General features: G+C 36.3%; 2 protein-coding genes and 1 pseudogene across 2 annotated transcripts; 2 read left to right on the plus strand and 1 right to left on the minus strand.

Annotated features, from left to right (window-relative positions):
* Positions 1 to 9,328: 9,328 nt before the first annotated feature.
* LOC126623350 (bifunctional aspartate aminotransferase and glutamate/aspartate-prephenate aminotransferase-like) lies at positions 9,329 to 13,490 on the plus strand. The gene is made up of 9 exons (XM_050292220.1): positions 9,329 to 9,781; positions 10,031 to 10,124; positions 10,230 to 10,333; positions 10,607 to 10,855; positions 10,947 to 11,060; positions 11,210 to 11,293; positions 12,599 to 12,769; positions 12,935 to 13,048; positions 13,156 to 13,490. The coding sequence occupies exons 1-9, from the start codon at positions 9,404 to 9,406 to the stop codon at positions 13,300 to 13,302; spliced, it is 1,455 nt and encodes a 484-aa protein (XP_050148177.1). The 5' UTR covers positions 9,329 to 9,403; the 3' UTR covers positions 13,303 to 13,490.
* A 1,819-nt stretch (positions 13,491 to 15,309) lies between these two features.
* LOC126627073 (protein NEN4-like) lies at positions 15,310 to 16,852 on the plus strand (annotated as a pseudogene).
* Positions 16,853 to 17,887: 1,035 nt separating this feature from the next.
* Positions 17,888 to 24,123, minus strand: LOC126588107 (low affinity sulfate transporter 3). Its single transcript, XM_050253219.1, has 12 exons — positions 23,544 to 24,123; positions 23,360 to 23,408; positions 22,972 to 23,179; positions 22,646 to 22,820; positions 22,478 to 22,543; positions 22,153 to 22,383; positions 21,915 to 22,041; positions 21,263 to 21,549; positions 19,131 to 19,324; positions 18,927 to 19,003; positions 18,433 to 18,509; positions 17,888 to 18,329 (listed from the first exon to the last, which is right to left on the minus strand). The coding sequence occupies exons 1-12, from the start codon at positions 24,027 to 24,029 to the stop codon at positions 18,174 to 18,176; spliced, it is 2,133 nt and encodes a 710-aa protein (XP_050109176.1). The 5' UTR covers positions 24,030 to 24,123; the 3' UTR covers positions 17,888 to 18,173.
* Positions 24,124 to 25,959: the final 1,836 nt, after the last annotated feature.

The following is a 25,959-nucleotide window of genomic DNA, read 5'->3' on the forward strand; positions in this document are numbered from 1 at the left end:
TTTCGTTTTCCACCACTTTATAAGTTTTTTGGACTTTGTGATTCTCATATCCTTCATTTATTTAACCAAGTCCCCGAAGCCCCATTACAACCCTTCACAAAGACCTACTTGATCCAAAGAAGGTAAATTTGAGTGTATACACTTAACCCCAAACACTTTGAGTGACAATTCGAGTGTATGACTTGTGAGTTTAAAGGTTAAATTAGAGTTGATCTTGTCATGCTTAATTGCATTTGTGTTTTACCAACTTTTGTCTATACTCTCAACTACACTCATACATGTTATGGTTCAGGGAAAGTGTTAGCTTGTGAATGAGGATTCAGAACTACATGTGTTCTTGCACTCTTTCATGTTGGTACAATCATATGCTTCTCATAGATTAGAGGAAAAATAATCATATCATTTGTGTGCTGCATTTTATTATATTTTTTTAAGCATTTGTTTAAGGGGAGCTTAACAATATGAAAGATGTATTTCTTTCCATGTTTATTTTTTTTTTCCACTGGTGCATTAGTTTTCTTTCCCCTCCTCAATTCATCTCACTTTCATTCTTCCGAAGTGGTTTCAGTTCACATAAAAGAAATTTTTTCCATGCCATTTCGTTATGTTCGCTTATCTTCCGTAGATTGCACCGGATGATTACCTCGAATATATATCTTTCAGGAAAGGATCTGTTTCGCATTTCAAGTGAATAAGACAAAGTTGATGTCTATTTGCCTCCTCCCTATTTGACATTTATTTATTTCTCTCTTACTTTTAGACCTTTCACCCTTATAGACAAAAAGGGGAAGAAGTATGATGCTTATATCTAGGAAGAGAAGTAGAATTTCAAAAACCTGGTTGTTTTTGGTTGCTTGCTATTACATATATAAATGTTTTTATTTTCAGCAGCTTATATCTTTTGTACGCCACAGGTTTTTTGGTTTGAGTGTGTGCAGGTTATAAACGTTGATGTTATGCATGGTCTTTTATATTATTATCCATTTGTAATATTGTGATTGAGGGTTTTATCTAGGAAATCCCAAAAGGGGAGATTGTTAGGGTAAAATTGGATGTTCATAAACAAAACGCATGAGTATGTAATTTGTAGACTAGTACATGTTTTCTGTTGTAGCTATTTTGGTCTAAGTTTGTCTCTCGTACTCTCGATCACAAAAATGACAAATGTTTTAGAGACATCTACTCAGGTACAATTGTAATACATACGCATATAATCTGGGTTCATGTCGATTGGGCTTATTGGTTTTAACGGCCTGTTTTGAATTTGGGTTTAAAATTCTTTCGGAACCTATTTGGTTGTGTGGTTGTATGTTAAATTAGTTTGGGCTTAAGAAGATAGTGCCGTGGAATCCTATAGGTAAAATACCTTAGCCTTTGGTTAGTAATTTGATAATTTAGTTTGTCTGCTTTATCCCAACAACTTCATGCTAGCCATGCACGTTTATCATGTTTGTAGTCTCAATCTTTTAGAGTTTTAAGTTCATTAAAAGTCTTCTACTGTAGCCAATATATCTAGGTGCTTAGATATTCATTTCGTGCTACTGCTGCCGTATTACAACATATATATGCATTGAGAGCAATCATTTATTTGAGAGAGCATGTTGGAAATGTGCCCTAAAACCAATCATGTGATGATACTTTACGGACATTTCACATGTTAAACTAATCTAGTTTAATATCAAGGGCAAAGATTATTGTTTTAAGACGTCTCATATAAATGTTATATGCTTAAACGATGAGTCCAAGGAATATGTAATTAGGAGAATGTAATTTAAAGAAGTTAGATTCATGAAACCATTCTCTTTCGTATACATATCCTAAACGTTCCTGATCATAGGATTGCCAATTGGGCATTGACAGTCCGTTAAGATCAGTATGTGCTATGTCTTCTCTTAGTGAGAGTAACTGGTCTCAAGTCATTGGTGTGACTGACACCAAGACAAGTACGTAGGTGCTCAATAAGGAATGAGTTCACCGAACACGATCAACGAAGAGTTCTCATACTCATGTCACATGAGAACTCATGGTTGGGATAATGCAAAGTAGTCATTTGACCTAAGGCATCATAGTTGTCTTGTGGTTAGGTCCTTGATCTTTGATTATGTCAAAGTCACTCCATTCGTGGGTGTCCACGACATAGTTGGGGTTAAGCCACTTAGCCATGGAGGCAAGTGAATGCGCAACAAGGGATCTCTAACCTTCAAACCGTTTGAGGGAGAATACTCTATGATATGATTAAGAATCTCTGGCCAGAGTATGAATGAGATTTAGGAAGTCGTTCCAAATCACATTCAAGATAATCATATAAGTAAATGAATCACATTGGATAGTAGACATGAATAAACTATCAAACCAAACAATGTGGTCAAGAGTATTGTATTAGAGAAAGACCATATTGCATTGTAATCCTAAACTGAATAGGTTCTCCACCTCTTCTGATTAGCTTGGGTAACCATGACATACTGCTAGGTGTCACTCATGGTTTGTGGAAGCCCTAAACGTGTATAATCACTAAAGGGAGAATTGAAAGTAAGTTTCAATTCACAATCGATTTGAAAGAGTTCTAATCGCCCACAGCCTCGCTAAAAGGAAACTAATGGATCGTACACCGTGTAAGGTAGAGATTGAAGAAACAACGGAGATGAGTAAGAATAATTAAATGGTTTAATTATTTATGGCAAGGATTAATTAATATGTTAATTAATCAAACGAATAAGTTCGTTAAAGACCTCGGGATAGTATTGGACCTTAAGGCCCAATGGGCTTTGAACGTGAAGTCCATTGACTTAAGTTGTATGACAACTTAATGAATAATGATTCACAAAGGCACAAATAGCCCAATAATACCCTAAGGCCGGCCATTTAGAGGAAGGGTAGTGAACTTGCTTTAATTACAAGTTTGCCACTCCAATGAATAAAGGTATAAATATGACTTTATAGCCAAAATTCATTTAGGGTTTTTGAGGAAATTGGAGAGAACACAAAGCTCTCATTTCTCTCTAAAGAGGTCGGCCACCCTTGGAGGGATTAGCTAGTAATCTTTCTCCCCCAAGGTCACTCATCTCTTCTTCACATCTTACCTTGGTGTGGAGACTTAGAGGTTCTCAATTTTGAGAACTTGGAGAAACCAATTCTTCCATCCAAATCCATGGATCTAAGAAGCAAGGAATGAAGGCCCTATCTCTTGGGTGATTATCCTTTGCTTTTGCAAAGAGGAATCTACAAAGGTATAAATTTCTCAACTCACTTAATTTTGAGTTGAGTCTTGGTTCACCTAACTACTAGGCTTTGAATTTCATGGTTAACGTTTTGTTTTTAAGTGCATACAAGCATGATTCCGCCTTTAATTTGTTAATTGCATGCTATAGATGTTGCTTAAATGAACATGTTTTTCACAAAATTTCCTTCAGAGCATGCGTTGGGTATTTAGAAGTCATCATCATACCATAAGTTTTGGTTTTGGTTGCTGCAGCATGCATTAGAATAGGCTTTGTTTTTGGGCTGATGTTTTGTGCCTTAATGAAAAAAAAAAAAGAAAAAAAAACCCCTGTCGCATAGCACACTTGCATGCACCAAGGGATATTTGAGCTTAATTTAGTCAGCAACACTAGCAACATTGCATATATTTCTTTGCTGCATGAATTAGATTCGGATTTTGGTTTTTTTTTTGCTCATGAAACATTATTAGAAAGCAACGACATGTGAGCAGCCCGTGTGCACATAAGGATTTCCATGAAGAAAAATCAGTTTCATTGTAGAGTGTTTTAATGAGAAAATATTAGTTTTTATTCACTTATTTTTCTTGCACCTAAATTAGAAATTAATTATGAAAATGTGCCTTGTGATTTTCATAATTGGTTGATTTTCAAAAATCATTTCATTTCATACTTTCTGCATGATCGCATTAGTATCTTGCAAATTTCGAGGAGACAGTGATTGATGGGCCAAGTTAGTGTCTTGCCACTTCTACTCAAAGACTAAAGAAAGATCTAGTAGCAAAGTGCGAAGACAAAACTGTCTACTGGTATGTATGTGTAGTTGATGAGTTTTGTATGTCTTTTTGTACTCATTTCTCTTAGTGATTGTCCTGGCATGGGAGCTCGAGGATTTTCCCAGTGGCGGGTTTTGCCTCGTTAAATCCTACAACTTGTGTGCACATTTTGTTTAGCATTTTAATTGCATATGTGTAGGATAGTTTGGTATGTGATGTGAATGCAGAAGTTAAATTGAGAATTAAATTTGAATTGGATTTTTAAGTTGGAACCTATTCACCCCCTTTAGGTTAAACCAATACCCATCCTAGAACTTTCAAGAAGGAAACTCTTTGGAAGGAGATTAAGCATCTTTGCTAAAAGGTTGATCAGAGAGATAACAAGAGCATCACAAACCTTCAACAGCTTACCTTATAGGCATACCTCTAAGATGTCTGCACTCTAAGAAGGCCATGAGAAGTTACTCGAAGAGGAGTTTGATGTCAGATTCCCCACTAGCTACGCCTAGTGAGACTACCTTAGGGGTTAGAGTGTTTTCAGAATTTATGAGGAGAACAAACATATGGAGTTCCTCCTCCATAGTATTTGTTGGACGTGATTTCAAATTTAGAGGCAGAGCAAGAGGAATGCGATCTTGAAGACAATCTTGCACTTGATACCCCTGGTGAATCCTCTACTACATTCAAAGGAAAAGATGTGCCGAAAGAAGATTAATTTGCACTTACTTCTAGCTAGGTCCTTATAAAAAGCACCTGCATAATTCAAACTGCCAAAAAATCTTTGCAGTTGTTTTTTAATCCAAAATTTCATCTGGAAATTTATCAGCAAAATCAATAGGCAAAATAATTCCTTTATGAATATTATGCCCTAAAAATAAAACCTTGGTTTGAAAGAGTTTCATCTTTTGAGTTGAAACTACTAAACGTGCATTCTTCACCACTTTCAAGAAAATACTTAGATGCTTAAAGTGCTATTCTAACGAATTAGAAAAGACTACAACATTATCAATATAAACAATAGTAAAAGTTGAGTAAGGTTTAAAGATGTCATTCATGATATTTTGAAATTCAAAAGGAGCTTTCTTTAATCCAAAAGACATTACATTCCATTCGTAGTGTCTAAATGGGATATTGAATGCAATTTTATACCTGTCCTTTTCTACATAGAATGTTGAATAACTTAAAGGAGAATAGCTCTTTCGGATTAGCTTCTTTTCAAGAAGTTCATTGATTTCTTTCTTGCAAATCTTCATTAATCTGTTATTCGTTTGAATGGGTTGAGCCTTTGTGGGATTTTTCTTTTCATCAAAATCAGGTTCTAGGGTAATTCGACAATATGCTTCTTACGATCCCAAAAGGCACTTGGAATTTCAGCACATACCTGTTTTTCAAATTTCTTTTGGGTGGACTCAACTTTTTCTTTTACTATCTTTGTAGTGAGTTGTTCTTCAGTCATTTTAAAATGCATTTTTTCTTTCAGAGAACAAAGAAATTTTTCTTTGTTTTGAATATTCTTTTGTATGGAATTTACATATTGCATTTGGGGTCGTCTAGAAAATGTGAACTTTACCTTTGTTCCTTCAACTTCAGTTTCAGTACCTTCTTCAGAAACTTTGAATGGATAAAACATGTTGATAAAAGGAATACCTAATACCTAAAATCACAGCATGGCTTAGTCCTTTAACCATAACAAAAGGAGTTTCAAAACAAACCTCATCTTGAACGACTGCGGCATCCGACACTTTATATTGAATTTTCATAGGTTGATCAGTTGCACTACACAGACCTTGAGATGTTTTTGAGAAGTACTTTGTGGGTACAGTTCCTTCATTTATACAATTTAGATCTGCTCCGGAATCAATGAGTGTTTCGATGGAGAACCTGAAAGTTTTGTTAATAACAAAGGTAATTATAGAATACCATTTTTTGAGAAATCACCTTGTCAATGCTACTAACATACTTCAGGGTTGAAATGCTGCTGTTCGGATCACCAAGCTCCAAAACTGGTTCATACTCTGGTGGCTTATTCTTTTTCTTTTCTACAATGTCATCCATCAGATGATGAAACTTGCTTTCAATTTTAGTTCTATTGCCTTTATTTCGAACTTCTTCTTCAGGCGAGAAATGATAGAGTTCGAGGATTGAACTCTATGCTTTAATCCTTTAATTTCATATTTTGTAACATTAATTTCATGTTGCATTTCAGATAATGTAGGTTCTTTCTTAGCTATTTTTTTTCCAGCTATTCTATCAACGATTGTTTTGAATCTATAAGCTTCTATTGCTTGTTTCTCACTAGGCTCAGGCTTTTCCTTTTCTTTTGCCAAATCTAAATATTTTTTTTTCAAAACTTCTCTTTTCTCTAAAGGATCTTCTAGCCTATCGATTAAGTCTAAAATCAGATTTTTTTTCTTTGGTGATAACACATAGATTTAGCTTGCAAGCACATTCATTTTCTAACTCGGTGATGCTAGCATCTGTTGATGATGTAAATATCTCTTTATCTTCAAGAATTGCAACTTCATTCTTGCTTTCTTCAGAATCAGATGAGTTTAACCTTAGTTGACATAATTGCCCTTTCAGACCCTCATCTAGATTGAGATTGTTAATTTTCTCTTTTATTTGGCATTGAGGTCTCATGTGTCTAACTTTTTCATGCTTGTAGGAAACAAGAGGTTTTTTTATCTGGTCATTCTCTCATCTTTTTTTGTTTGCGAGACTAGAATTTGTGCTTGCGAAACGACATGTAAGGTTTAGAGGATTTATGTGGACTATCTTCCGAGTATTTTATGGAAAATCTTTTTGTTTTCCTAAAGGGTTTCCTTGAAGAATATTGACCTTTAGGTTCAAAACCAAATTGTTTGTAGAAATCTCCCATTTCTTATGATCCTAAGGCTCTCTACTTATCAGGCTGTTGTTTTAGCTTCATATCATTACAAAGTATTTTTTCAGCACATATTTTAGAGGTAAGTTCTCCACAGGTATACCTGTCATAAGGTATATTTCCTCCAAATTTTACTCTTATCCGACTTCGTACATTTTCATCTAATAGAGCAGGTAGTCTAGAAATAAACTTTTCTTTCCAGAAATCAGCATTACAATCAGATTTAAGGAAGACCTTGGCATAGAAAACATCTTTATATCACCTAAAATGAGACAAAGCCAGGCATTTTAAGTTCATTAGGAGTTCTCTAGACCTATCTTGTTGAAGCTCAGTAGATCCAACAAAAAAGGTAAATGGTGTAAATTAGGGTATTCACCACACCTTCTTGAGCTACTATCTGCCCATTAATTTTTCTTACCTTTGTGGCAGCAAGAATTTGTCTTTTTCCTTCTTCGCCTAGGTGAAAATGTCACAATCCACGAAGTTGTCCTATAAATCCTGCTACTATTGCATGAGCAATGGCGTTATCCGAATTTCCTTATAATTTACTGGCATATGAGAAAATCATCATGTGTCTCATAGTATTAATTACTTAGTAATATGTTTGTCCATCAATGTTCCATTCAACAATTGATCTTCTATCATACTAAACCTTTTCGCCCAAATCATTGTCTTCAAATTGAACAGCTACATAAGTTGGCCTAGGATAATAATTTTTTAGGGAACTTTAACGAAAAGCTCTTGATACTGTTCACTTTAACGAAAAACCATATTTTTACATTAAAAAGTCAATCATGGTACTATTCACTTTACCCTTTATTTTGTCCTTATCGTTAAAACTCAAAATTTTCAAGTATTTTTCATTAGTTTTCCTAATTTTTTAGGATAGGTGTTCTTGTGATTTTGTGTCCTTGTCTTATCATATTCACCTGTGGGTCTAAGGTTGATTTGGCAAATTGCTTTTCCAAATCAGCAATTTGGGTTTCCGTAATAACTGAGACATTTGGCTCTAATAGTTTTATTGAGCTTAATCTTTTTGCCAAATGATCAATAAAGTTATCATTATTTCCTAACTTATAGTCCTTAAGATCAGGAGATGGTTTAAAAATTGGTTGGTCGACCTTCTTCTTTTCTTCAGAAGAATTGGAAGATGTTCTTGGTTCTTTAGGGTTCCAAATTCTAGACTTGAGAGAATCATTGGTCTTTAATGAATTCTCTATCCTAGAGGCTTGTTGACCTAAAGATTGATGAAACAAGTTTGTTTAAATATTTTGCCATATCACAGCAGAAACTCTAAAGAGACTTTCTGTCCTCCATCAGGGATTTCTCTATAAGGGGAGGCAATTTTTCCTTTTGAATTGATCTGGATGGACTTTTCTGGTTGATGTATCACTCTTTCTTTTTTTTTCCTTCTATTGTTGTATAAGTCTTAAATAGATTATCTAAAGTGCTTATACATTGAGTGTATTCAGAAAAGTTGTATTTCTTAGCACACCATTCATACCAAGGAAAGATTCTTGTATTAATCCCATTTTCTATCATGAAGGTGTAGTGAAGCTTTTTCAAGAAAGCTCTTCTTTCTGTGTTGTAGGTTTTATCTAGTCATTCTCTTTTCAAAGCATTCTCTTCGCTGAAATAATCTTTCTCAATAAAATCATAATCTGGTTCAAATTTTGTTATCACACAGATGTTAGATTCAACATCATCCCACGTAAAATCAGGCTGTAAGGATAGATTCCTAGAATTCCTAGAGGGAGTTGTGGCTCCAGTATTCTCGACCTTATAGAACAGGTAATGCACTTGTTCTTGGGTTTTTCTAAGGCCTTCTAGGATAGTTCTTTCATAGTCTTGCTCATATAAGCTTGATTCAGGCGTTGTATTCTTGAAAAAAAATTGTTTTGAAAGGGTTTTGTCTAAGGGAATCAACACTCATTTGACCTAAACTTAGCCTGGTTAACCTATCATTGTTAAAATGTATTTCTACATCTTCATCATCATACTAGTTAATATGACTAGGTTCTCGGTTTTGGATGGGTTGAAAAGGAATTGCTTCATGCAATCTCCATATTTTAGGTCGAGTAACTTCATTCTACTTAATCATCTTAGGTACCACAGTATGTACATTTCATAACCTTGTATGAAATTCGGTAAATCATAGTGAGATTCTGTGATCCAGAGTTTATATCATTCCTTTTGGTATCTCCGCTTAAGGTAAGGGTTTTTAAGACTCCGGAGTCGGATAATGACACTAAAAAGTTCGGGTAACAATTAAAATACATTGGCCCCTCACTTAAAAAAGACTCTACGAATCCCAACAAGGAATTAACAAAGTTTATGTGACGTTTATCCTGCAGACAGAGTAGAATAAGGTATCTAACCGTTAACCTCAATACTCTGTCAGTCAATCCTGTCAGCTTTCCCACCAACCCCCTTGTCTTTTAAAAGATGCAAGAATCCAATTCACCAAACCCAAACCCAATTGGAGGAGCAATCCAACTCCAACACCACTACCTGCTCCACCCACCCCCATGGCCGCCTTTTCCCTCCAGACATCGACCTCCAGCATTGCCCTTCCCAGTTTCGAAACCCGAATCCCCGGATCCGATTTGGGTTCAAACCCAAAATCCATATGTTTCCCTTGTCAGCCTCGTTTGCTTCCTCTCACGCGTCGGAGCAACAGTAAGAGTAGATCAAGAGGAGGAGTTGTGATGGCGGTGGCAGTGACTGGCAATGACCAGTCCCAAGTGGAAGTCGACGTCTCTCTGAGCCCACGAGTCAACTCCGTCAAGCCTTCGAAGACAGTCGCCATTACCGACCAGGCCACGGCTCTCGTGCAAGCCGGAGTGCCCGTCATTCGATTAGCTGCTGGCGAACCTGATTTCGATACCCCTTCCATCGTAGCTGAGGTACCCTCTTCTTCTACATTTTCAATCCATATCCTTCATGTTTTTTTTTTCTTTTTTTTTTAACAGGGCTAGCCTTGGCTTGCTATTATGTGGTTCAACTTCGCCTCACCTCTCACTCACAAGTGAAGGAATACCGCTAGACCGGAGTGATACGTGGCCTTCTTTGTGTTTGTTGTTGTTGTAATCCCAATTTTCAATTGCGGATGATGGGTTGTTTTCAATTTTTAATTTGTTTTTTCGTTTTTAAAGGCGGGTATCAATGCGATTCGCGAAGGCTTCACCAGGTACACACCAAATGCAGGGACTTTGGAGCTGCGCCAAGCAATTTGTCATAAGCTCAAAGGTTCGGCTTTTTCGGTTTTTCTTTCTTGTTCTCATTCTTGAATGTTGAGATATATGTTATATGTTATATGGTTTGAGTTGTAAGTAACGATTCTGATTTTTTTAGAGGAGAATGGGATCACTTACACACCGGATCAGATCGTAGTTAGCAATGGAGCCAAGCAGAGCATTGTTCAAGCTGTGCTTGCAGTTTGTTCCCCAGGGGATGAGGTTACTTTCTAAATTTTTAGTACTCATAGTATAATGCAATCAACATTAGGCATGGTATCTTAATACGATATGAAATCATTATATCATACCGTGATGTCCTTGAATTTCAATTCGGAAGCATGTTAGTTTAGAGAGACCAAGTGTTGGCCCGATAATTAAGGAATGTTCTTTATCTTCTTTCTTCTTTTTGGGTGTATATGTTGGTGGTTAATTTGCATTCAAGTGAATTCTTGGAAGGTGACACACATTTACGGATAATCATGTAACTCACAGGTTATGATTCCAGCTCCATTTTGGGTGAGTTACCCTGAAATGGCAAGGATGGCCGATGCAACTCCTGTGATTCTTCCAACGAGCATCTCCAATGATTTTCTCGTAGATCCTAAACTTCTCGAATCCAAACTCACTGAGAAGTCAAGACTGCTGATTCTTTGTTCTCCATCCAACCCCACAGGGTCTGTCTACCCCAAGAATTTGCTTCAAGAGATTGCTAAGATTGTAGCAAAGCATCCTAGGCTTCTGGTACCCTCACTGTACCTGAACTAAAAGACCTGTACTTATTACCTGCACCTTAACATTTGAAACCTGAACTTTCCGCTACTGTTTCATTCAGGTTATTTCTGATGAAATATATGAACACATAATTTATGCTCCGGCAACGCATACAAGCTTTGCATCCTTGCCAGGCATGTGGGAGAGGACTCTGACAATCAATGGGTTTTCTAAGGTAACCATATTGTTAACTCCGCATAAATTTATACTCCTCTTCTGTAAAGGTGGCTTTTCCATGATTCTTGATAAATGGTGAAAAACAAAAAACCAAAGGCGGTAGGTTTGACGCTGAAGGTTGACATTCAGATGGTGGTACTTTTGTAGGCTTTTGCAATGACTGGTTGGCGACTTGGATATATTGCCGGGCCTAAACACTTTGTTGCGGCTTGTGGAAAGCTCCAGAGTCAGGTATTTTGTACTTTATGCATCTTCCAAATATATTTTTCCCATCATTTAACATGTGATGATGGCACCTTTTTTACTATTGTGTTATTCAAATATACTTCCTGTTAGCTTTTGGCATTCGTTATCAATTTTCGGTTGGATAAAACACTTTCTTGTAAACACTAAAAGGAAAAAAAGAAAATATATGTGCCCTTCAACACTTAGGAAAATTGGTAGTATCTGAGATGTACCTTCGGGAAAATATTGAAGGTAATGTTAGTTGTTCAAACAGATTCCTGATTGATGTTGCTTGGCATTGTAAATGCAAGTTCATTACTAGGTTGAAATATTAAACATGGAGCTAGTGGTGGAAGTTCTAATCTTTAGTTGAAGTTTGGAATTATGGGGAAGTATGTGTTGTAAAGTACAGTAAGAGGTATCATGCATGCAGTTAAACCGATACCTTAATGGGCAGACCACTAGTTTAACAGTTACCTTACATGAAGTTAAACTGACAGTCTAACATGTTTTGAATGTTATTGATGGTCAACCACATTAAAGTAACTAAACACAATTATAGTTGAGAGACAGTTCTTAAGGAGCAGAGAGCACCAAGGATATGTTGCTCACGGGGTGGTATAGTGAATAAATGTTTTTTATCAGTAAAAACCACTGATCGTTTTGGACATTGTGCTGGAAAATGCCCAAAGTTTTGACAATTCAAACATTACCACTCAGTTCTAGTTTCAGAACAAGAGCCACCACTAGCTTGTACGCTCTTAGAAATAGGACTCACCAAATGGTTGGGAGAAGTGAATCCAGCATAGGATTATTCAAATTTACTTTCCTTAGCTTTCATTCGCAAGTCGCAACTGATTTATTTGTTTTTTATATTTTAATGTTATTTAATGGAACTCTGTTAGGTGTTCCCAGCCATTTGACTGGTTCATTCTTCTCAAGTTCCTACCTGCATAATGAGTTTTTGGTTTCTCGTCCAATTAGTTTCTAGTTCTGCCCGTTATGTAGCCTGGTCAAAAAAGAATTTCCCGAGTGGTACCACCTAAACAATAAATCCAAGCCCTCCGGCCAATTTTAAATAATGCGTAGCTAACTTGTTTTTACAATTTATTTCTAGCGGAACAGGGTTCTTTCCAACCCAAGTTAAGTTGGTGGATGAGTAATTGGCGTCGTTGTCATAAGAAAAAGGTCATTGAAAGATGTCGGGATTATTGAATAATTTGGCCTACTTTGGAGGTCAATATTGGGACATGTATGTTTTTGTTTTTGCAGTTTGTTACACACTCCTAATCCCAGTGTAATGTGCCATAGTTCACCTCAGGTGCCTGTAGTATATCACAGAAAGCAGGAGTGGCTGCATTAGGTCTTGGTTTTGCTGGTGGGGAGGCAGTTTCTGTTATGGTGAAAGCATTCCGGGAGCGACGGGATTTCTTGGTCAAAAGCTTTGGCGAACTTTCAGGTGTCAAGATCTCAGAACCCAGGGTACCAATGATCCGTTTCCTTCCCTTTATTTGTCTCTGTTTCTTTCCCCCCTTGTCTTGGAGTATATAGCACTCCTTCGAGGGATTACTATTTTTCATCTGTTATTCTCTCTTTCTATTCTACTTGCTATCCTAATTTCTTCACTATCTCGCATCTCACTTTCAGGGAGCTTTCTATCTCTTCGTAGATTTCAGCGCTTACTATGGAACAGAGGCTGAAGGATTTGGTAAAATTGAGAATTCAGAGTCACTATGCCGTTACCTACTTGACAAGGGTCAGGTATGCATCGGATTGCTACATCGGAAGATCCACATTTTAATAGCTACTGTAGTTTGAAATGTTGATGGTTGAATAAAATGCTGGCATGGGTTGTTGCTCATTTACAGGTTGCACTAGTACCGGGAGATGCATTTGGAGATGACACGTGCATACGAATCTCCTACGCAGCATCCCTTCCCACCGTACAGGCAGCTGTGGAGAGAATTAAGAAAGCTCTTGTTGAATTAAAGCCTGTGGCCGGTGTTACTAACTAAAATGTTTCTGGTTTTGCCACTGTTCTACTTGGTGTAAATCCGTATTCTAGTATCTGAGTTGAAGTTACGAATAAGTTGGTCATGTCGGGAAGGTGGAAAATAATTCTTCTGGCGTTGTATTTAACAGTAATGTAAACAAAGGCGTGTTTGTTTCGTTGATTTGGATTTCAAGAATTCCATATGCTTAAGTTATGCGTTTCTTATCATATTATCAAAACCAGAGGTTATTGTTTCATCCTAATGCTCACAAAACTTGATCTATTCCCAACGTAGGATGAAGGGTCGAACCGTTCACTCCTTTTATCCCAACGTAAAGATCATATTTCTAGAAAACTTCAATCAATTCGAAAAACATTTAGTCATCCGTATCAGTCAAACAAATTTGACAGTTCATCGAGAGGATTTACTTGTTACCATTACATTGTCTCCAAATTGAATGAAATTTCTTAGAAATGATCCTTAGATGATGATAAGAACATCAAATATTACGTTTGTACAATGCAATGATGTTATGTCGTCATTGAAAGAGGAATGGCTCTAAGTGTTGTTCGATATTATAAACTATTTTTATGTATGAGAGAGGGATTAAAACTTTGGTGCATGGAACAGACACATTGTCTTGTCCAACTAGCCTAACCGCGTTTGCTGAAACAAGAACTTTTCTTATTCACATTCACGTCATGCATCTTGTCGAAAGGTTAAGTACAATGTGAATATGTGCGGAAAGAGGATAGAGGGAATAAGCATATTCCTGTCTCCTAGGAGACTTTGCTTCAAATTTGCCAACATACTGATCAACAATGGCCTCATTTGCATTGGGTTAAGATTACTTGTCTAAAAGGAAGGCTCGCTCCTAAGGTTACCGTTTCAAAAGCAAATACAATAAAAAGGGCAAAAGCAATTCCCTGGAAGTACTTTTGTACATGAAATCTTCGGGAAGCTAAGGACTAAAGGACCCCCAAAGCCTAAGCTCTTAACTTTAACCACAAGTAAATCAATCTCAAATAGGAGGAATACCCTTCCTTCAACTCTGGCCTTTCTCATTTCTTTCTTCCCTTAACCTAGGGGTGGGTTCGGTTTAAATCGGTTCGGTTTTTTGCCAAAACCGAAACCAAACCGAAATTTCGGTTCGGTTCATTTTTTTTCGGTTTTTTTCGGTTCGGTTTTTTTTCGGTTCGGTTTTTTCCGGTTCGGTTTTGGTTTTTTGTTTTTTTTTTTTCTTTCAAAAAATGAAAAACATTGAAATTTTAAATTTTAACATATCTAACACAATCATAACATAAGCATTCTAACTAGAATCAAAGACAATGAAAATAAACATTTAAAGTTGAACTAAAATCATCAATCAAGTCTTCCAAAGTCCAAACTAACAACCTCACAACACAAAAATCGTACAAATGACTTAGAAAAGTTAAATTGTATGATGTTGTTCAAAGATCAGGGTTGTTTGCTTGTAACTGCATGTTGACAACTTGATTAGTAAAAGTAATACGTGGGTGGATTTATTTAGTGTGTGTTGGATTTTTTTTCCATCACAAATTACCCAAGTAATCTACCCGAAATAAATGTTTATGGATTATGTTACATGTTATATGAGAGTAGATTTGGAAAAGAAAGCTGGGGTAGAAGTAGACATTGCTATGGAGATGGATGTAGGTACTTCAGGAGGAGGTTTGATTCCGGAACCTTATATGGAGGAGAAATAATAGGTTAGGGTTTAGAGTTTTTATAGGCCTTTTTTTAATATTTTGAGCTTAAAGTTTGGCAACACATTGGGTTTAGCACATTTTAACTTACAAATTAGGTTTAGAAAATAATACCCAAAACAAATAATTAAATAAAAAAATTAATTTAATTAATTCGGTTCGGTTCGGTTTCTAGATCACTAAAACCGAACCGAACCAAAAGAATTCGATTCGGTTCGGTTTTTTCGGTTTCGGTTCGGTTTGGTTTTCGGTTTTTTGAACCCACCCCTACCTTAACCCTTCAAATATATAACCTGCACATAATGATGACAAAATTTACCAAAACCCGGATACCCGAAAGACGGAAAAAACTAGCTATAACCTCAAATGGATGCTTCAACTTCATCATCCAAACAAGGCACAACAGAGATTGTGTTCTTTGACATAGAAACAAATGTACCCAATAAAGCTGGACAAAGGTTCTGGGTTTTAGAATTTGGTGCAATTGTGGTTTGCCCTCAGAACCTTGTTGAGCTGGAAACCTAGAGCACACTCATTAGGCCTGGGGACTTGTCTGCTGTGGCATTGAGGTCTGGCCGGTCTGACGGGATCACTCAGGAAACTGTTGCAAAAGCACCCTTGTTTGAGGAAGTTGCTGATAAGATATTCAGCATTTTGAATGGAAGGGTGTGGGCAGGCCACAACATTCGAAGATTCGATTGCGTTCAGATTAAGGAGGCTTTGCAGAGATCGGTAGGCCTGCACCTACGCCGGTTGGGATGATGGACTCTTTAGGGGTGTTAACTGGTAAATTTGGAAGAAGAGCTGGCAATATGAAGGTAATTAGATATAAATGTTAATTACAAATTGGGACCATGAAGATTATTTACTTTCAATTTTATTTTTGGCTGCAAAGCCAATCCATTGTGATCTATGTGTATATGTTTAGATGGCAACATTGGCATCATACTTCAATCTTGGGCACCAAAAGCACAGGTTCGCATGCAATAATCACTTTTTAATTAATGTTTAAATATTAATTGTATGTTTATATATATCTACAAACATATATAGGAGCCTTGAAGACGTTAGGATGAATCTGGAGGTCCTCAAGAACTGTGCAACCGTGCTATTTTTGGTACTTTCACTAGACCATATCTAACTCTCTTTTATTCTTTTGTCAGTTAATGAATAAAAGCTATCCCTTCAACTTGATTTGTAACCTTGTGATCGATGTTTATTATGTTGTGTGGTGTTGTGGGAATAGGAAGCAAACCTCCCCGGCATGTTAAATGGAAACTGGCCTGGCCTGGCTCTTCAACGATCACAACGCGGAGTAGATGTAACGGGAAATTGCCATTCAGAGAGGAAACTAGCCGCAAGTCTGCACCAACTACTGCTTCTAATTGTTCTCCTAGAGCTGTTCCATATGCCTCAAGGGGAGCTTGGGAAAGGTTTTATTTACTATAATTTAATGTCTTTAATTCAAACCTAATGAAAGTGAGATTAACTGAGTATTAATTATGTATTTTGAAAGCAGATGACAGAAAGGGTACAGAATCTGTTGTGTAGAGCCCAAAGAAATCAGCTTCTTAACAACATACTGAAGCATTCTCATTCGCTACTCCGGTGATGAACCCAAGAGCGTCCATTTCGACATGCTGCAGATGACCTCTTGTTGAACTGCCTGCAGTCACACTTACAGAAAGGAGAATTAAGAAGCTTTTGTTAAAAGTGTTTGACTTTCAGAACTTTAGAAATTAGCAAACAATAGCAACAGCTTGAATTGGTTACTACTAATCTCAATTAATTGATTCAACCATTCTTTATTTTTTTTATAAAGATCAATGTCATCCTATTCTGCACTTTGCATGTTTTTCTTTTCGCCATATTTTCTCTTATTTCGTTGCACACGACTTGAATTCGAATTAGCGGGTTTTGGACGACAAACATGAACATTGATGGAAGTTGAGATTGCTCCGTAAAACTAATGGCAATAAAAAGGAGTAACCCAAATATCCAATATGAGACATTTCTTCACATCACGCAAATACGACATGACTCACGCTAAATGAGTCATTACATCATTATCTAACTTGATTATAGCTCTTACTATATTAAAACCAGTTTAAGAAGTATCATGTGAATAAAACAATTAAGTTTAGGCTTTTTAACCAAAATGATCATTGAGATTAACGTAACTCCTTCATTCTTGTACTTGAGATTTGAAATCAATAAAAAGGGTCTCTGAGTTTGTTCACCATCAATTATTTTGGTCATTATGTGAAAAATCTCCACTAAATAAGGATGAAATGACAAAAATACATTCAATTTTTGTCAAACAATTTTGGCCCATTTTTTTTTATTAAATTGAGGGTATTGTTTTTTTCATTTTAGTCCTTATTTAACATAATTTTTCACGGAATGCCCAAAATAATTGATGGTGGACAAACTCATGGATCACTTCTACCGATATATCTCAAGGATCAAAATGAGGAGTTATGCCAATCTTAAGAACAACTTCTATCGATTTCAAATATCAAGAATCAAAATGAGAAGTTATGTCAATCTCAAGAACTATTTTAGCTAATAGTATCTATATATAGAAGCACAAAATGACACACAACGAACACAACCTGTTAACTACACGTATCATATATTAGGAGCCCACCAATCACATTGTCCCTTGAGTTGGGCACTTTGTACGGTTGCAGTAGTTTCAGTGGTTGACGATATTTCAATTGTGCTTTGGGCCAACCAATCATAGTGGCAGGGTCACAAATATATGGGAATTAACTTTATCCAGTCTTCAATGGTGGTCCTCTCTATATAACTATCCATCATCACATCAGCAGATTCAGCGCACTGTATATGTTATATTTGAAAAACACATCACAACATTACAAGTACGAGACATTACATTATAACTGCATTATATATGTTACACATCTCTTGTATATCACAAACCAACAACAACATAAGCTAGCTAGCGCTAGATATTTGTGGAGGAAGAGAGGGTGAGAAGATATTCAAACCATCATCTCATTATTTATAACGTCCCCCTACACATCTATATACATAAGTGGGATCGATGGGACTATATATCATAGCTAGCACACATGAGAAGCAGGAAACAAGAGACCTGAATGAGAATGTTGCGATCGAGCGCTTCTATGGAAGAGCTAGCTAGCAGCTTGCATTAGCAGGTGGTGGCAATTTTTCAGTGAATCTTGCATCCACTGCTTCTCCGACGGTCACGAAGACCCTTCCTCCAATTTTTTCCACAAAGTTGGATAGCTTTAGTTTGTGAATCACTAGCCACCTAGGGTTTGCAACGGCTAACTGGGAGAGAGAGAGAGAGAGGCAGTGAGAGAGGTCACAAGTTTTAAAATGCAGAGGTCGATCCCTGTAAGCCAAAAGGGCGAATAACTAGTCGATGTCTTACCTCAATTCCTTCGGAGATCAAATTCTTTTGCAGCTCCTCTAGAGTAGCTATTCCCGATGTATCAATGTTAATCAAATCTGTCGTACAGAAAGGGGGTAAAAGCAAAGGAGAGGAGGTTATATAAATCTCTTGAAAGCTGCATATATATGTACAATTATATATAGGGGACCAGCACTTAAGTACGGCCTGTCCACGAGCAAAGAGCACAAATGTTGACGTCTATCAAAGAAAGCACAGATATTAATAATAATTGTGCATGAACCCAAATATTTTATAGTGTCTACCTCAAAAGCTTTTGGTGCCTTTATAGTGCTCGTGTCCTTACGAAAACCATACATTTTGGGATGTATATATGGGTTAAGCATTTGGGTTTCGAATTTAGTGATTAGAGTCTATTTTGAAGAATAAACATAATTAAATGGACATCGAGAATGACTAGTTTTAGATCCAATATTCTAAAGACATTGTCTCTAGTTTTTCGTTTAGCCACTTACTAGACATGTCAAGAATTACGAGTTGAATTGCCTCTTTGGTGTCCTCCCCTTTCTTTGCAGTTATCCACCTTACAATCCTTGCATTTACAATACAAATACATGTTAATTTTCATATATAATTGGTTTTTAAGATTTATTAAATCTACTATTCACCAAAAAAATAAAAGATTCATTACATATGTATTTGTACAATTAAATACATACCTTTCTCTGACGAAATTGGCATTTGCAAAACAAAACAAGGCAGACTTGACACGTATTATCATGATTTCAGGAATTTTGACAGCCATAGGATACTGAGCAGTGTCGCAAAACATATCAGTTCTAGGAAGTTTTCCAAGTGTTTCTGTGCCTGGTCCAATTGAGATGAGAATAATCTTTGTGAATGATATGATCACCTGGTCAAAACATACAATTAACTGTTAGAGACATCTTTTGAACATAAGCATCGTTAAAAAGATGCCTACAAAACATACATACACATATACACACACACACACATACATACACACACACACACACACACACACACACACACACACACATGCAACTTGTCAGTGGTTAAAAGTATCAGAATCAGATGCCTATGAAACTACTTCTATGAGATTAAATAACTAAAAATGATTCCAATAATGTTTAACATAAAAAAAGTTTAAAGATTTAAAAGTTATAAACAACTTTTTAGTAAATTACATGTGTTAGTGCTCTACCAAGAAGCACTTCGTTTTTTTTTTTATAAAAGTTTCAATGTTCTCCTAAGTAATGAAAATGTTTATGAATAAAAGTCCATTGGGAGATTTTGTAATAGAATAAAACGTATTACCAATTAAATGTTCTTTTGGTCACCTACTAATTAAGGAATGTACTTTAAGATTTGATATCAATAGTGGAGAATAAATGAATTTATTTTTTAATATTTTAATATCAAACTTTGATATCAAATTCATTTATAAGTAACTATGTATCCTTGATTGGTAGGTTGACTAAAAGACGAGACTCAATGAAATTCTAGAATTGATACATGTGAAACATGGTTCATTGAAGAGATACCTAGAAATATTTACCAAAAAGGAAATGCCTCCAAATCAATTAATTTAATCATATATGCTTCAATCTCCCAGGAACAAGATTAATTATTCCATGTATGACAAAATCATTTGCTGGTTTGAGGTCCTCGTATCCCACTCGTCTACTTTTTAGTTTTTTATTTTTTGGACATTGTTAATTAGTTATTTATTTTACAAAAGTAATGGTTTTTTTTTTCTTCCTCCAAATAATAGCGTTAGTAAGTTAAATTGTTAAATATTAGCATTAGTAAGTTAAATTGTTAAATATTAAGAGAGAGGAAGAAGGGAATCAATGAGAATCAAACTCGCATCAATAGGCATTATCACTATCCAATCATTGTAGTAAAGCGCAATATATCTGCTTTACAAAAGTAATATTGTTTACGAGACCAAACCTTTGTATTACATAATTAGTCATGTAATATTAAAACATAGTACAAATATGTAGTTTACTTGTATTTACAATATAGTAACCATATATCATATATGTATCTATTCACCTTAATTAAGATCTTTTTATTAATAAATTCTTGTTTGGGGATGCTTTATTTAATGATACATTTTACCCTATCATTCTATATGAGATTCTCTTATGTAAATAACAATACTCTATACTAGTGTTTTAAAAATCACCGTCTAGCGCCCGCCTAGCGCCGCTTAGACTCTGTTTAGGAGCTGGGCAATTAGCCAAAGCCACGATTAATTCTTAGACGTTTAAAAAATAAAAAAGGGCGGCTGTCTAGACGTCCACTTAATCCACGTAGACCTGCCTAGGTTGCGAGTCTCATTTAAACAAAAAATAAATAACTTCTATTTTGTATTTTTTTTAATAAATTTGTGAGAGACTTGTTATATATAATTTATATGTCATTTTATTTTGCAATTTATGTATCTGAATAGAATTATTTATTTTTTTAAGTACAAGTAGACATTTATTTATATGTTATATAACACATTAAATTAAAATTAAAAAATAACCTACTCCTCTACCTAGATCCCGCATAAACACCTAGGTGCTAGACCTCTGTTCACCACCCTATTAAGCACATAGCATCCTTTAAAACCTTGCTCCATACAAATGAGGAAAGCTTGTAAACGTACGGCTAAGGTTTGAGGCTAATAAAAATGTGCTCTGTATGTTGACCCAAAAAATAATAATTAAAAATAATTGGGTCCTGTCCCGTCATACTTTTGTATAATGGATTTTATACGCAATTATGCATCTACTGTTGCAGACAAAGTAATTAAGAGCTATATATAATATGTTACCGCAACTAGAAGGCCAATCTCCATGGATGCAAATAGGACCCCAAAGAAGGCTCCAATGCAAGCCAAGAAGTCCAACTTATCAACCTTCCAAATTTTGTAGACTTCGCTCAGGTTAATAAGCCCGGACAGAGCAGAGAGAATAATTGAAGCAAGGATTGCTGTTGGTGTGTAATACAAGAGCTTTGTCAACAGCTGCAGTGATATGATCACAGTAAAGGCCATGACCACGTTTGACACAGGAGTTTCACAACCAGCACTGAAGTTAACGGCTGTGCGCGAGAATGAACCTGTTCATGATCATGATTTAACCGAAAAGGAACTGAATTACGTCCTAATAAGATGGCAAAGTAGTAAAAATTATACAAGAATTAATCGATGAAGTATCATTATTAGAATGAAGTCATTTGTAAATTTGTACCATTTCAGTTGATCATGTAAGACTGTCTAACAGTGCTTTTCGAAAGTGCATTAAGATAAACAAAAACACTTTTTGCAGTTTTGAGAATAAATTACTTTTCTTAAAGAATAAAAGTGCTTGTAAATGAAACAAAGTAAAGTGTTTCTTACAGAAACAATTTGTGTTAGAAAGATGGTACATCTTTTTGTCTGGTGAGAATGTTGCACATGTTCAGTACTCACTACCAATGCTTACCGGTTGCAACATAGCACGAAGTACAGGATCCCACTACGTTCATGAATCCCATTGCCATCATTTCTTTGTTACCATCTATGTGGTATCCTTTCATGGTTGAGAAAGATCTTCCAACTGCAATTGCTTCCTGGATTTTGACAAAATATAAACAATATATGAACCAATTCAAAGGAGCTAATTGATAAAAATTAGTAAACCATTCATTCATTTGTTCTTCAGTGGTATATATGTGACTGACCGCGAGTGCAACAAGGGCGACAATTAGCCCAACTTTAGCCACAGCCCCAACATAGGGGCTGTTGAACTGTAACAGATTCACCGAACTAGGGTTCAAGCCATCTTTGACGTGTTTAACAATATTAATTCCATGTTTATCTCCCCGTGTTAGATAAACAATCAGAGTCGATAGTATAACAGATAGGAGAGGAGCAACGGCTGGCAACCAGAAAAGTTTCTTCTTCTTTTTACCCTGCAAATAGTGTACGTTAATTGAAATAGATAATTTAGTTAGACCAACATGCAAAACGATAATAACTAACTAACAAGTTCGAAGTGTTGCTCACCAGAAATCTTGACATTAGGATGAAACACAGGAATGAGCAGCCAAGGAAAAAATTATGAGGACTCCACTGCAAATGAAATGCAAAGAAATAAATGATTGGATAAATTGTATATGATTTATTTTATTAAGGAATTATTTCTTTCCATTGGAGAAAAGTAGAAGACTATACAGGGTGGTGGAAAGATGTCCAAACAGCTTCTATAACAGAGATAACATCAGTATTGGTTGGAAAGTGAGTGATTCCAAGTAGTCCCTTTAGTTGTTGAAGACCGATTATGATGGCTGCCCCGGCCACGAACCCTACGATTGCAGCATGAGAAAGAAAATCCACAAGAAACCCCAATCTGATGAAAAAAGGGTAAGTTTAAGAATAAGAAGTATGTGAACAAATATTAGGACAACCTTGCGCATATCCAATGTATACGATGCTTATGTCATACTAAAGAGCTCTAACACTTTGCACTAATAGTCGAATCCAGTACAGTCCAATACTACCTGAAGAGTCCGAAGGCAGCTTGAAAGATACCGGTGAAGAACGTTGCAGTGAGTACGAGCTTGGTGTAAGCAATAGGATCAGCCTCGGGGTCCTGTAACTTCTGAATCATTGAGGGCAAAAGAAGAGAAACAACAGCCACAGGTCCAATTGCTATCTCTCTTGAAGTCCCCATTACAGCATAAATAAGAGGTGGTACAACACTTGTGTCTACAATTGATCAATTACGGAACAAGAAAATAAATTAAAGAGAAATAAAAATTAATATTCCATTGCCATATATGTAAATCCATGCAACTAAATACTAGAGTAATATATTCCCAAATATTTGGAAAATAAAAAGGAAGAAAATACTAGAAAACCAATATTTAAGTTAACTAGTTGACTTACAAAGGCCGTACTGAGGGTCAAGCTTTGCTAGAGTTGCATATCCAATACTCTGCATGAAACTCGTATTCAGTCATAACATGATAATTCAGTTCTAAAAGTATGAGATATAGTAATTTAGCTGTATTATTATAGTAATTATGAGTGGTTATTTCATACATGCATGTTCAATAACTTAATTTGTTACCTGAGGAATGCAGAGACTTGCTATAGTGAGACCTGCCATTAAATCATGTTTGAATTTTGACATGTTGTAGCTTCTACCCCATACAAGAATCGGAAATATCTCCTGCTGGACAGAGACTGCACTTTTGAGTGTTGGCTGATTCTTGAGAGACGAGTACTTTTTTCGGCAACAAGAAATGGTTTCCCTCAGAGAGTCCATGAGCTCATGCCATAGACCAGGGGGTTCAGGACCATTCAGCACCCACTGAGTCCTCTCAACTAGGCTGCTGTTTTTCTCAAGGTCAAGATCGATGTCAAGCCTTTCCTCGTCAATAGCTGATGAGGCAGTGCTTGATTTTTTGAAGTGTTTGGTGGAACCTGGAGCTGGAAGGGTATCTTTGGGACTAATTTCTTCACCTGAGGCCTCTGTAAACTCACGCCATAGTCCCGGCAGCCGGGGCGTATGGAGAACCCAATTAGCCTCTTCAGAATGCTCTGAAGAGCCCATTGTTGGGTGAACAGAGGAGGCTTCTTATCAGAATATGGAAGATTTAGGCACCAGAAGTAGTACAAAGTTTTTAATGTTAAAATGCATGTCCCATCTTGATTGAAGGACCTTATAAACGCATCAAAAAGGTGAATTTAATGGTTGAGAGAATTTTTTAAGCAAAAATCTATTGGTAGTCCACGTATATAAATTGAGTGTGGGGACTAGAAAAAAGGCTTGGTGGAATCCATACCTTTTCAGAACAATATATTAGGTATCTTTAACGTGCCCATGGCGGTAATTGTTTATACTTGTCTGACTTCCCACTACGTTTCTCGTTTGTTCCAAATGAAAAAGGGTAAATTTCTTCACTAATAGGTAACATAAAATGATACAGGAATGAATGATTGAGATTAAAAATAAAATATTTAAATAAATGTGCATATTATTAAATCTAAAAGAAAGGGTAATGCTAGGAAGATCAAAACTTTAAACTAAATTTTGTAAACCAAATGATGTGGTTGTTAATTATTGGATTATTACTTAAGTGTTGATTAGCCACCTTGAACTTGTATGCGTCTGCTAATTTCCCCTTGAACTTTAAATTTAGCCGATTAACCCCTAGAACTTTTTAATTAACCAATTTCCTCCTTGAACTTTAATTTTAGTTGATTACCCCCCGTGAACTTTTATAAATAGCCAATTCCCCCTTGGCATTAGATTTTAAAAACTTTCATACAATTTTCATCCATCCAATTTTTCATTCATTTTGCCCTTATACACTTGTCATATGTTGTTTTTCGTGATCAAAATAGATGGAAAATTGGATGTAAATATTTAAAATCTAACACCAAGGGGAAATTGGCTAAAATTAAAGTTCAAGGAAGAAATTAGCAGCTCCATACAAGTTTAGAGGGCAAATTGATCTGGAGTGAATTTGCACAAATAAGCAATTACGTCAAAACCCCTAACACGACTACCACAAGCATAGGTGCACCAATACAAATTTGTCACAAGAACGATAGGCGCAAAAAACAAATACCAGTGCACACACCTACCTTCATTGATGTGCAAGGCTACACAACTTCATAGCTGGAGAGTGAGACCATATAAAGTCACTGCTGAAAGATGAGACCATAGAATCATTGCTCGAAGACTAGACCTATCAAACCGTCGCTCAAAGGTGAAACCACATCATCTGCCAAACGTTAAACAAACAAAATCTACATTAATTCAAGAATAAATCCAGTGGTTCCCTAATCTCAGGGGAGGACTAGGACATTCTAGGCTAGACCACCTGCAACTTCACCACACTAGTGAGATTCGTAACTTTCACAAGGCAGGCAAGCAAAGCCGACACATATTTAGGCGCCTAAGTCAGCACAACCACAAAATAGGTTGGGGAGAGTGTCACCACTATAAAATCAAGCAGGTGGAGGTGGATTCGACCCACCAACAACTAAGAATTCAACCCCAAATCACAAATCAAGCCTTTATCAAGGAAAATACCTCGGGAGGAGGCAAGGTACCAAATTTGGGTGGGATGCTCCAAAGCTGTTTGTACCATACTTAGGGCTTCTGTATTTAGACCTCGTATAAATACTCGGGGGACTCAAATGTAATTATGTAATAAATGGAGGGGCAAATATGTAATAAGTGAGGAGCCTTTATTCTATAAAAGGGCCTCCTCACCCACAAACCTCAAGCTCTCTCACCCTCAAAGAAGCCTCACATCCCCTAAGCGAGGCTTTCATCCTTACATACAGAAGCCTCACTCTCACATTACAAAGCTCTGATCCTCACATACAGAGAGCTTTCTCAAACTCTCTCTTTCTCTGGGGGACTCCCTCTCACCCTTGTAATCTATACATACAGTTAAAGAGAAATACAATCAACATCAGTGTGGACGTAGCCCAAACATTGGGGTGAACCACGATACATCTTATGTTCT

The sequence above is a fragment of the Malus sylvestris genome, chromosome 1 (genome assembly GCF_916048215.2).
Source record: "Malus sylvestris chromosome 1, drMalSylv7.2, whole genome shotgun sequence".
In the NCBI taxonomy this organism is placed as follows: Eukaryota; Viridiplantae; Streptophyta; class Magnoliopsida; order Rosales; family Rosaceae; genus Malus; species Malus sylvestris.

What these genes read in the sequence shown, in the direction of transcription:
- LOC126623350 (XM_050292220.1), top strand. Translation starts at nt 9,404, where the DNA reads ATGGCCGCCTTTTCCCTCCAGACATCGACCTCCAGCATTGCCCTTCCC. An exon ending in CAAAGCATCCTAGGCTTCTG is followed by an intron (nt 10,856 to 10,946) that starts GTACCCTCACTG and finishes TGTTTCATTCAG; the next exon opens with GTTATTTCTGATGAAATATA. An exon ending in ACCTACTTGACAAGGGTCAG is followed by an intron (nt 13,049 to 13,155) that starts GTATGCATCGGA and finishes GCTCATTTACAG; the next exon opens with GTTGCACTAGTACCGGGAGA.
- LOC126588107 (XM_050253219.1), bottom strand. Translation starts at nt 24,029, where the DNA reads ATGGGCTCTTCAGAGCATTCTGAAGAGGCTAATTGGGTTCTCCATACG. An exon ending in CAAGTCTCTGCATTCCTCAG is followed by an intron (nt 23,409 to 23,543) that starts GTAACAAATTAA and finishes AGTTTCATGCAG; the next exon opens with AGTATTGGATATGCAACTCT. An exon ending in TGATCTCCGAAGGAATTGAG is followed by an intron (nt 18,330 to 18,432) that starts GTAAGACATCGA and finishes TCTCTCTCCCAG; the next exon opens with TTAGCCGTTGCAAACCCTAG.